At 36.1% G+C, this 13,173-nt stretch overlaps 1 protein-coding gene across 1 annotated transcript; it reads right to left on the bottom strand.

Annotated features, from left to right (window-relative positions):
* Positions 1-179: 179 nt before the first annotated feature.
* On the bottom strand, positions 180-9,760 carry LOC113237023 (ero1-like protein). The gene is made up of 2 exons (XM_026473265.1): positions 8,020-9,760; positions 180-502 (listed from the first exon to the last, which is right to left on the bottom strand). The coding sequence occupies exons 1-2, from the start codon at positions 9,465-9,467 to the stop codon at positions 394-396; spliced, it is 1,557 nt and encodes a 518-aa protein (XP_026329050.1). The 5' UTR covers positions 9,468-9,760; the 3' UTR covers positions 180-393.
* Positions 9,761-13,173: the final 3,413 nt, after the last annotated feature.

Genomic DNA, 13,173 nt, shown 5'->3' with positions numbered 1-13,173 from the left:
CCTGACATATCAGTTCTTAATAATGACCAGTAAGTAGGGCTTGTACGACAGGGCGCAACTTGCAGAATAGCGACATAAAACGCGAGATACTGCTACTACCGCATAGAGAATAGCAATATCTCGCTCTTCTATATAAAAATAAATAGTAACAGAAACGGCGAGATACTGCTATTCTCCCATCTCGCGCCTCTAAGTCGCTATCGCGCATTTTGTTGTACTAGCGCTACAGGTCCTTGATTACATTACAATGTATTTGCGACTTTAACGTATAGCATTAAAAGAGATCTTTGCACGTGTAACGAACGTCAAAACGATTACAACAAAGTTTGTAATTTACAATAATTTATTCAATCCGGACCCTAATTAGGTACTATATTGTCTATATTGTGGTAGTTAACTCCATATGCCCGGTTTTGTGCTTCCCGAAGAACAATGATCCTTGGTTTGCGTCGTGTCTTGAACCCCGAAGAGATTTTGTCGAGGTTTCGACTCTTTCTGTGAGCTGTGTGGAAATATTGGCTTTATTACTTTTAGCTTAGAAAATAATATACTACTTTTAAAAGAACAATTATGATTGATTTTGTACGTGTCAGGCAACTCGGTCTTCGACGATTCGTTTGCCATTAACATATACGTAAATTATAGAACACTATGTTTTTCACAACATAACCTTATATGATCAAAAATATCGTACACTTGTGTATCTTAATTACCTATATTCAGTAATTATTTAATAATCATCACATGTTTTTTAATTACAAAACATATATGAAATGTAATTTCGTTGTAATAAAATGTTAATTCGTTTTTTATTCCTAGTATATTTTATTGTGTTGCATTGTTTTTTGTTGAAATGTGTAACTTTCAGTAAAAACAGTCTTGGTGGCGTCAATCTGAGGAAACGAAAACTAAACCTAACTTCAATGCATCTGTCTCGTATGTTATTTGTTAATAAGCCGCGAAACCTAATAGATACGAACAGAGACGGGCAAGCGCCCGGGTTTTAACCCGGCGCTTTATTAATGCCGGCTTAAAGCGGGTTAAAACCAATCAATGCCCAAAATCGAAGGCAAAAACTATATATAACTTAATATCGGTTGTGAATCGAATTTTGGTCAAATTTAATAATATTATTAAAAAATGTTTTTTGCTTTCTGATCTAGATTAAATTTGCCTTTCTATTGAATTGGTTCATTGGAAAATTACATTGACATAAATCGAAAAATGAAAGAAGTGCCTAAGCACGTACGAACATCTTGAGCAACAGATATTTAATATACATTTGTGTTCTTTTTTATGAAAGTGACGACGAGGTCGACGATGTAGTATGCACACATAAAAAATGCCTATTCACTCTCGCCTTGAAAAGGCCCAAGTTACATCGTACAGGGAACAAGTCTGCAAGCATGGAATTCGACTCCTTAGCCATTCGCCATATAAATGTGAAATCGAACCGCTTCGTGCGAATCCTTGGAATATCCACAAAATAGGGGTGGAACCCCAGTCTGCGTCTAGTCCCCCGATGATGGAAAAGCGGAATTAAATCATGCAATTCCATCGCCATATCGAAGGATACAATGTTATTATAACATTGTGCTGTTATCATATAACAGTATCATGTCAATAACCTTCTATAAGATTATTTATAGAAAAATTTTAGGACTTCTTAAAGAAAGATCCAGATCAAGAGTACTTAAACGACTAGCTTGTATTGAGTATGAGCATTGACGCATGTTCATGAGGTGAAAGATGTCTGTCACGTTGTGGTAAGTGTAAGTCTATGGTCACAGTCTACCCTAACGGGAAAAGGGTGTGGAGTGTATGCATGTAAATAAAATACTTGGAATTTAATGTACAGACGGCAGCATATCAAGCTTAACATTGACGGAACTTGTTCAGGTTGTTCAGTATTGGAACATGAATGTATAGCTGGTGTGTTGTTCTCTGTACCTTGGATTTAAATTAGAACAGTTACATTTTTGACGCATGAAAAAGCACAACGTTATAAAACCGGAAAGTTTGTCTTATTTCATATTTTGTATAACATAAAAAAAATATATTAACTTTAGGATACAAGTTTCATTATACTTTATAATATAATCACTATCCGATATAATTTACTGCATCGTAACTGCTCGTATTAAGGAGTATATTTTAATTAATATTTTTTCCTGATATATTCTTATATATCGGGAAAAAATATTAATTCGTTAATCTCGGTTTAAAACTTATTTTTGTTTATACAATTTATACATACACATCCTCAACTTTATATCTTGCTATAAAACTGTCTTATCACCAGGGAACTCCTTTGTTATTTATCAAAACAAGAAAAAGTAATACATTTTACTTTTATCGTGTTTCTTGACTGCAAATTTTATAACCTTGTTTATAAGGAAAGATAAAAACGAAAGAGGGTAGATTAACGATAACAATAAACATTGTAATTGAAAAAGGGTCATTGGAAATATACCAATAAGCACGTATTAACATAGTTTCATCTTGTTGCGATAAGAGCGGCTTACACGTGGTGACTTTTAGCAGCGCGCCTGTTACAATTCAGTCGGGATTAGAGACACGAAAAAGTATCGATACTTAGTGGGAGGAAGAAGAAATTCGAGAACGATTCAACAAAGTGGCCAGGAATCAGAAACAGGGTGTTCAAAAGGTGAGATGACGATGAATGAAGTACAATCTCAAATGGCTTTGGTTGATTCTGCATAACAGTAAAAGTGTTCAATCAACCGCTTTGGAAAAAAATATATAGTCAAATTGAAGATAATACACTTATTACTATATGGCGTGAAAACACGATTCCCAAGAATTTTCACGATTAAAAAAAACTCGAAATTTTACAAGAAAACCGATGTATTGAATAGGTACTTTACATATACCAATTTTTTTTTTATATCAACTGAACTAAATAGAACACGTATACTATATACATAACACGATATACATTTTTCAAATGGCTATAATTTCGTTTGTAAAAAAATAAATTGTAATAAAACCAGAAAATTTGACATTTTCTAATTAAAATTTAATAATATACTGTCAAATTAATTTAATTATGTAAATTGTATGCCGTCAAATTGGCAATACGTACTGGCACAACAATGTTAAATAAGACCTTAAAGACGTGCGTACACTATAAATGATTTAATTTGAAAATTAACCGTATTAGTTCGGGAAAAATTTGCATTCGAGATGAGTTAGTATCGATTCTTATCATCACAAAAGCGTTGTCATCATTGGGACATAAGATCTTAAGTCTGCGACGACTCTAACTACTATTGAATCTGGGACACACCAGTGCTTATTTGCATTAGAAAAAAAGTACGGCGGTGATATGTACTTGGGCAGATTTTGCAGGAACAGGTAGCTCTACCAGCAAAAACACGTTTCTATTGTTAGATTTGAAAAAAGCACTGCTCTATTGCCCCATTGCTAATCCAGTAAAAGAATCCTGTAATGGCGGTCGACCTAAGCAAAATGATCCGGATTAGTACGGGAAAAACTTTAATTCGAGCTAAGTATCGACGCGTAAGCAGCGGCACAATCTTTTTTAATGATTCAACATAAGAGGACCGCTTATTAATCGCTAGTATCGCGATGCAATCACTCGTTTCACAAACGCGTGTTTGTATCACTGCAAAGGATCGAGACACAAAACTGCGAATGGGCGCGATGCAAATTCGCAACGTCGAATACTGCGACGCGAATTGCAACGATGCGATTTCGTGCAGCAAAGCTACTCACTGTCACTGTTCGGGTGATCATTGCTTAGACGATCGTCAATCGTACTGAAAGTACTATTCAAGCTAGGTAGCGACAGGGTTCCTAAAAAGAGTGTTGCATTGCTGTTATTGATGAGAAAATATAGGAAAAAAACACAAAGAAGATTAACATCCCAGGAACGCGCGATGCGAAGCTATTTGCAAATTCTTGCGAGTCGTAGATTTCTGCGATACGACGTCGCATCGCAGTTTTGTGTTTCAACCCTAAAAGTCGCGGTGTGTGACTGCTTTAAGGATACTATCTGCGGTTACCTCGAAGGAAATAATCAATTACAATGGCATACTGCTACCAGATTACATCCGTACGTATGTACGTGTCTATAGCACGGTCTACGTGTCCGGCTCACGAACAGAACACGTGTATCACAAATAGGTGTTTATTCACCTGCATAACACGCTAAAGCAACCATTATCGAAAAAACAAATCCCTTTTCCCATCATAAAACTTTCATATTCCTTGATAGGATTATTTAATAAGTGTGATAAGATATTATATTCTCTAAATGCTATTGGCGTAAAAGACCACGTCAGTTTTAATAAGCCTGTTGTACTGTTGTGTATTTATCAGGAGTGTCCAAAATGACTCAGAACCACGTAATAATGCCTCTACCCACGCTACGGTCGCTACGTGACAGGCCAAACGTCTCACATATTTCTATTTGTTTGTTGTCAATATTGCATTATTATTTCAAATTATCCTTCGTACACGAGTCGTATGTACATTACTCGCATAAACAGACTTTGAAGAATTCGAGAACTCAAGAATGTAAGCTTTCGAAAAACAAGAACCATTTAAAAAGTTACTAACTACATATCGATACCAGAAGCATCAATTAACGTAAGGCATATTTTGTCGAAAATGAGTTACATATATCATTGAATTCGGAAGTTCCCGCTCTATCGATTGGTATTATTAAAATTTAGGAATGCCCAGTGGTTTAAAATATAGCATGTCCCTTACATTAAAAAAAGATGTTTAGTTGTGCCTTGCGTTACTAATATTTTATGTGTAAACCGTCGAGCATAGTGTAAGCATGAAGAGAAATAGAAAATTACACGTAATTCTATTGTAAAAGATCCTTTAAAATAGCATTACGTATAATTTTCTATTTCTCTTCCTGTTTACACTAAGCTCGACGGTTTACACACGAAATATTAGTAACGTAAGACTTTCGTAAGTAAATTTTTTTTTTTAACGTAAGGGACATGCTATATTATAAATAACTGGGCATTCCTAAATCTTTCGTTTATAGCATGAAAGAAGAGGAAATTCTAAGAAACTTTGCTCTCGACACAATCAAAATTGAAGCAGACAGTAAAAAGTTATAGAGATTTAAAAAAATAAAATCGGTTTTTGGCTCTAATGAAAAAACCGTGGTTTGCCCCTTACATTAATTGATACTTCTGGTGTCGATATATTACGTATTATTTGCATGGTGACAACAAAATCGAGACGTCATGTTTTACGATAGTTGCTGTTTACACAAAACCATCTGTTTACCTTCGATTCAAATGCAAGAATACTATATTGTTCAGGTGTGTAAGTTAAGAACTAACATTTTTCACGAACACGAATTACGATGACAGACCATCGATCTCGAGATATGCCTCCCACATGTATCTTCATCTATTGCCTTCAAAAATCTTTCAGAGCTAAAATATAGTCCATGTTACCATATTTAAAAGCCTTATCAACAAGAACGTGACACAGTCAATTTGTCATATTTACTATCAGTCGTTATAAGGCGTAAGCAGGTTTGCCTAAACAATCGACGTTGACATAGCTGGGAATTACAAACATAAGCAGCACAAAACCACCTCTAGTCTACCAAATGCAATCATACTGCGTTTGGTAGACTGGAGGTGGTCTTGTTCATTTATTTCGTGTTAGGAACTAAGGACTTGTATACTATATTTACTAAACGATAAAAATTACTGGTAGGACGCGCTTGTCTTGTAATGAGTCTGATGAACAACCATCCACATATTGGGATATGGACTCCAAAAGTCCCCGGAAATTATAGACTAAGCGACCGGCCGCCTTTTGGATCTTTGTTTCATTTATAATCAACGAAAGAGAGATCTAATTTTTAGTTCAATATTAATATTTCGACTCGATAGTGTGCGCCCGCCTAGAGACAATTGAAGGAAGTAAAAACGAATAAGTATATCGTATCGCTACGATGCGATGCGGGAAATGCAAGTTACATACGTTTGCGCAACTAAGTACAATGAAGGTGATTGTACTGCTATTGTCTTTTAACGATGAAATAGTAACTTATTATTATAATAACACCGTTTAGGGAGTGTTACTAATAGTTTTGATCATATTTTCAGATTTTGATGTTTTCTTATTAATTTTTTGGCATGCTTCTATATTTTTTCCTTTAAAGGAGGAAAAGACAATAATGTATTTAATATACGATTGCCCTTTTCCTGCCTGCTATTAAAATAGTGTTTTGTGTAATTGACAATGTTTGTTAATTAAAACCTAACATAGTTTATTAAATATTTCTCATTTCAATATAAGTAAAATTTAATGCGACCATGTTTTTGACTGGCCACCAGTTATTAATTAAAATCAAACCAATATTTGCAAGACAGGTATTAAAACCACTACTAATAGCCTTGTGACTGAAAGCCATAAAGGCAAATTGGCAATAAACCATCACAAGTAATTACCGTTGAGTAAAAAGCATTTCCAGTAAGTTTTAGTACCCACCTTTCTTTAACAAACTGTAATTACTTCGTAGGCAGATACTTCATAAGAATTCTTATTAGCAAACATTACCATTAGGAGGAGAACAATCCTAGGTTCCGTAAAATCCTATATCATTGCTGTGCTTACAATATTAACAGTAACTATGTTTAAAATATATATAGACTTACTATTGTTATTGTAAGCATGGCAGATTGGGACTCAGTTCTTATTAACATTACTAATTTATTTATAGAACTTATTGCTAAGTCTTTTAAGTTTAATTTGATAATTTATATGAAGTTGAAAAAATTTTTTAGTAACAATTGTCTAAGGGTAATATTCACGGGGCCTAGTTAAATTCTCCGTATGACATCCGTCTGTAACAATTACTGTCAAATAAGTAATAAATAAATTAAAAGACTATGTAAAGTTTTACATTTAAATTTAGTTGAGTATTAGTTATTTGAAAGTAATTGTTTTGGATGGTTGTCAGACGGAGAATGTATAACCTAATATTACATAATAATTGACTCGAATACTTACACAAGGTTCTTGGTAAAATACTAGCAACCTCGTAGGATTAAAGTACTAACATCATAAACAACAACTTTTGTTCCAAGACCTTTTACAAATCATAATACATTTACCAAAACTTATACAACTTCTGTGTACTTGGATGACAAAAATCCGTGGTAGTAACCCGTTTAGCTCATGGAGGTAGTCTCGATCTCTGATGTTTCAAATAAAAAAAAAATACATATTGTAAATGTTGATTGTGTACAAATGTTATTTACAAAGAGCAACCCCTAGAGTTTCTTGCTCATTCTTCTCAGGGAAATCTGCCTTACAAATGAGCAGTAGAGTTTAACCATTGTGACGATTTCAAGGGTATTATTACACTTGAAATAAAGATTATTTTGAATTTGAATTTGAAAAATAAACTTTTAAGTCTTTGTTGGACTCATTTTAGATCTGTATTAGTAAGTTGTTTAGCAATGCCTCCCTTCTTTGCCTCTTGCTACTGCACAGAGTAAGCACTGTTTAGAGTAACCTATTTAAATATTTTTATTTTTTAAAGTAAAAATCTGATGAATTTTTAATAGTCAAGGAACAAAAATTGTTGTTTAAGATATTCGTAACATAGTCCTGTGAGGTTGTTAGTATTTTACAAAAATTGCCACCAAAATTAGGTTGCGAAATATTCTGAAAAACACCCCTAAAAGTGATAATCTAATTGTGAATCTTCACAATTAGATTATCACTTCTCTTCTTCTTCGTTTGATTTACAATTTTAAATAACTGCTTAAAGACATCACTAGTAGATGCATTGGAGCTATGTATGTCTTAATATCGTAATATCCAAGGCATAGAATCTACTTGTACCTACACCAAACAAAATGCACATTACACACTTCATTAAAATGTAAATTAAAAACAAGCACACTCAATTAACATTAAAAATTAGCCAAGTCAAGTAAAAACAATGTAATTAAATAGGACATAAAATCTATTAATTCTCACCTGAGCATGATTCGGAAGTTCTCCAATTCTCTTATACTGTTTGATAATCTTGCAAAAGCATTAAATAAAGCCACAATCTCTGTTCTTTGAAGGCGTTTATTCTTGTGTCTCAATCCCAACTTTCCTTGTGCTGGATCACCTTCTGAATCCCATTGTCCGGAGAACAATATTTTCAACGCAGTTCCAAGACCTTGAGTCTGCAGTTTACCCCAAAGTTTGCATTTGTCACATCCAACGCAATCCATAATACGGGAAATATTTCTAAAATGCTCTCTAAACTCATTTTTTAACGTAGCATCTTGACTGCCTCCAATGAACATGGAAGATTCGTTGAAATGATCTGGGAAAGTGTAAATCAGACCCAGCATGTTCCGAATTGCCTGTCTAGTTTCCTCATCCTCTGTAGGATTTCCAGTAAAATATTCCTCTCTTTCCAAATAAGGCCCTGCTTTCGCCAGTGCCCGCATTTGTAGCAAATAAACAAAGTATAAATTTTTCAACCAGTTGAAACTCTCGCCCTTGGTCTGTGATGGGTCAAATCTGTTCTGGAATTCCTCCAAATTAGGCCCCCACACACCATCTGGTGGGACAGCAAATCCAGCCCCTTTTTCATTAAGTAAATACTTTGAGCACAGATGAATGTTAATACTGGTGTGCATACCTGAAACAGCTCTGTAAAATACTCTCTTTTCCAAACACATGTTACTTAAGTCAGTACTTAATACATAAGGGAAAGATTCATAAGGATTAGACTTGGGCCGGAAGCAGTTCTCCTGGTAAATGCTTCTCCAGATCCTATGCGCAGATGGGCCTTTATAGCCAGTATACCTTTCAGGATTCAATGACAAGTCTACATACTCAGCATCAGCATCTCTTTCATCATAATCACAGAATTTCTCAAGTGCATCATCATGTGCTTTCCATTTAGCAATCTCAAATTGACTGGCTGCACTGATGGTCATATTCAAGTAACCTAACTCTGGGTCGTGGTCTGCATCTGTATTGCAACCAGATTGCTGAGCCTCCTTACTGTATTTTGTAACAGGAGCCTCGTCAATGTGCTCATCGTCGTATCCATTTGCGTACCCAGGAACACTCTCTTTCGAACAAGTTTTTATATGACAATATTTCATTGCACACCTGCTATCGTCGGCCCAGAAAGGGCATTCCTTTTTCAAATTCACCTTGTAGAAACGAAAGTAGTCCTTGCTCACTATACTCTGAATACGGGGAAAGATCTTAACATTGTTGAAGTAGTCAATCGTATCTACATTGCACGAACAATCCCCAAGCGAACCGTGAAGCGCTTCAAAACATGCACTGCTGTCGCAAGGCTTTGTTCCATACAGTTCAGTGTCGTAACCGACTGCTTGAACTATCGCTAACGCGAAAATTATAAACACAACACAGTAATTTTTGGAAGCCATTTCGAAGACGAGGGTCGCCATGGTGCTACTATTACAAAGTGATTGTTTGTACTCTGTCCAGCGGTTTTACACTCATTTATCAAACAACTGTGAATCACATAAGTGAAAGTGAAAATACACTGAATCAGAAGAATTAATGCCGACGTGCGTCTTGAAACGTCCACACATCCCCCCTCACTGCTGATAAAAATACTGTTCTCCAGCCACCACCCAGCCTCTAACGCTAACTTCGAATTAGTTCGAATTATTCGAATAGCCAATAGAAAAAAATCTGCTGTTAAAACTAAAAAGCGAAATGTCAATAGTGATGGGGGGGGGGGCGAACGGCAATGCTCTTATTTGTAAAGCACATCGTAGTTTATGTTGTTTAGACAGAGACATAGCGAAGTAAGTTTCCAATGACGCGATAACCGGCAATTTTCAATACGGCTTCTCATTGTACGTACGTATGCACGAAAAAAAACGAAATGAAACACATGTACGTACTTACGTAATACTTCTGATCCGTTGTAAATACTTTCTTTTTTATTATTAATTATTACGTTGTAGTGTTTAAGTTTAGTTAATTCATTTATTTCTTTTGTTGTAGATTTAAGCTGGTGGCCTCGTAGCCAATGCTCAATAAATTTAAAAAAAAATGTTCGCACATACAATGTTGCTAGTACAAAAATTTTCTTTTAACGCTTGCGATCGCGGGCATTGACCTACTTACTTCGCGGGTAACGTTTTTGTGATGATGTGATGAAGGTTCACTTTATTTTATAAAATGTGTCCATAGATTTAGTAATGAATGTGTCTATATAAGACAGAGGATTGTGTGAGTAATCTTTGCCACACTGCGACACTACCTACATTATCAATGGTACCAATCTAACTGTTCTATTGCGTCCTTTTTGCCTAATTTGTCATGTTTGCATAAAAAGTAAAGCAATTTGCTTAAAAATATTATTATTATTATATATATTATATATAAAGCTACAAGTCCTTACTCACTGATAGAAATAGAAAGCATACTTCTCGATATGGTGGAAAAAAAATATTTATACCATTGTACGCGGATAGGCTCCAAAGCAAAGAATCAAATATGAGAGGACCTGAATATGGAAAATATGAAAGAGTGATCAATGGCCTGCAAAAACTATAATATACGGGGGAGTATTTGTGCACTTTTATGAGGTACAACCTGGTCAATTTCCGTGGGAAGTAAAAAATGTTCGAAATTCAAATAAATAAGATGGCCGCCACACAAATTTCAAAGCAGGGGGTTTTGAAATTTGTATGGCGGGTTCCCAAATCGAGAATCGAACTCCTCATCAAGCACCCCTAGTACTAACTACTGTGCCATCGAGGAGCTTGAGCACACCCCATAAACTGAACCGGACCTCGCGCCGCAGGCCGAGCCCGACCCCATCGTAGGTGGGGTACAGGAGGGCTCGTACTATATATAGCTCGATTACCACTGACAGATCCAGTCATTTAGATAATATTGTTCTCCTAGAAAGAGTCGCGGTGGGTAAAAATGATGTACGGGAGTCGTGATCCGATGGCTCCGGTGAGTACCAGAAAAATCCGAAATCTTCGAGAAGTGGACTGCATCAGGTGGGACCCCGGCTGCGCGGGTAAAGTATAACAACTACAGACAGGGTCGTCAAACTAAAAATGGCCGCCATCTTGGTCAGTTTCTACCGGAAGTGAAAAAAATTTGAAATTCGAATAAACAAGATGGCCACCGTACAAATTTCAGAGTCCTATAGCTCGGGGAGTATTGGATATGGACGGGGGGTCCTCGACCAAATGTCATAGAGGGCGAAGGGGGTCAACTGCCGGTAAAAAATTTTCAAAATGGCCGACTCAAAGTGGGGGCCCCAAAAAAAGGTGGTCCGATCCGGCTCAAATTTGGCATGCTGCCGTGTATTAAAGTAATTGGTATGTTGGGGTCCTGCAATATGAAACTCCGGTTGAAATTTCAATTCTGCCAATTCCGACTTTTCTGCCTTTTGGCGTCGTTTTTCTCTCAGATGGAGGGTGGGAGGGTAAATATGATGTAAGGTAATTATGGTCGGACGTGTTTACTGAGTATCATAAGGTAACGAAATCTTCGAAAGTGCTCCGCATCAGGTAGGACCCCAGCTGCCCGACCACAGTATGCATCTTGGCTCAAAGTCTCCAAACAAATGTTCATCCACACCCTGGGCAGTTTCTACAGGGAGTGAAAAAAATTCAATATTCGAAAAACAAAATGGCCGCCATACAAATTTTGGGGGCCCGTATCTCGTAAACTATTGGAGATAGGTAGATTACCTTCAAACTAATATTGTAGTGGGCCATAGGACCTAACTGGCTGTCGAAATGATTTTTCAAAATGACCGATTCAAGATGGCGGCCCGACGACAAAAAGGTGCTCTGATCCACCTGAAATTTTATATTCTTTCATGTTTGGGAGCTCGTAATACGAATATGTGGTCAAATTTTAGATTCCGCCATTTTTCAACATGGCCGCCATACATTTTCTACCGTTTACTATGTTTGGAGGCCCATATGTCGGCGAATATTGGAGATAGATGAGCGGCGCTCAAACAAATGTCGTACAGAATAGTACGAGCCGACTGCAGGTAAAAAAAATTAAGATGACGGAATGAAAATGGCGGCCTGAAATAAAAGTGCTCCGATCCGACTGAAATTTGACATCCGGTCATGTATGGAAGCTCATAGTACGTTTCTACGAGCGAATTTGGATACCGCCATTTTCCAAAATGGCCACCATACAAGTGAATTTTCGTTTTTTTTACTTCATTTTTCTCCCAGAAGAAGAGCGGATGTATAGGAGTGATGTAAGCGAATAATGGTTGGGTGGATTTGGTGAGTATCAGAAAGTACCAAAACCTTCCAAAACTGGTCTGCATCAGGTAGGACCCCAGCTGCATGGGCGAAGTATACTTTTTAACCCCAAGGTCTCCAAACAAATGTTGCTCCACACCCTGGGCAGTTTCTATCAGGAATAAAAAAAAATTAAAATTCGCAAAACAAAATGGCCGCCATATAAATTTCATGGGAGTATATCTCCGTAATTACTAGAGACAGGTATTTACCTATCATTTTTAATGTTCAGACTAATGGCCGAGAGGACAATAGCAGCCAAATCGCTGTCTAATTTATTTTTTCAAAATGGTCAATTCAATATAACGGCCAAAAAAAATTACCGATCGTGCTGAAATTTGGCACTGTGTATAACGCCCTATAATAAGAAATTGTGTCTGTGGTTTTTCGATTTCGTCATTTTCCAACATGGCCGCCATACATTTTCCACCGTCCAACATCATTGTTCTCCTAGAACGAATCGAGGTGTTTTAAATAAATGTACAAGTATTGTATTTGACTGGGAATATTGAATACCAGAAAAATCCAAAGCATTCAAGAAGAATTTATGGTTCTACCAGAACCAAAAATTTTCCAATATGGCGAAACCAAGATGGCCGCCAAGTAAAAATTGACTTTACTGAACCTTCGCAACTATTGATGATATACGAATGGTTTCTTCTGAATTATACTGTAAATGTATATGTTAACTATAGTTAACTTTATAATTATTATTAAATAACAATAAAATCTATATTTTTTATCTCAACCATGTAAAATTAAAAGAATAATATAAATTTCTATTCAGCATGAGAAGTACAATCACAACTAGTAATAATGTTAAAAAAAGGCAGAATAGTTGCAAATATTT

The sequence above is a fragment of the Hyposmocoma kahamanoa genome, unplaced genomic scaffold (genome assembly GCF_003589595.1).
Source record: "Hyposmocoma kahamanoa isolate Upper Pololo Valley unplaced genomic scaffold, ASM358959v1 93, whole genome shotgun sequence".
Classification (NCBI taxonomy): domain Eukaryota; kingdom Metazoa; phylum Arthropoda; class Insecta; order Lepidoptera; family Cosmopterigidae; genus Hyposmocoma; species Hyposmocoma kahamanoa.
This window is presented reverse-complemented; position numbering and strand designations above follow the sequence as displayed.

Excerpts from the sequence above, each read along its gene's own strand:
- LOC113237023 (XM_026473265.1), bottom strand. The coding sequence starts at position 9,467 with ATGGCGACCCTCGTCTTCGAAATGGCTTCCAAAAATTACTGTGTTGTG. Across the intron at positions 503-8,019 it reads AACTTCCGAATCATGCTCAG|CTCACAGAAAGAGTCGAAAC; the intron begins GTGAGAATTAAT and ends ATTTCCACACAG.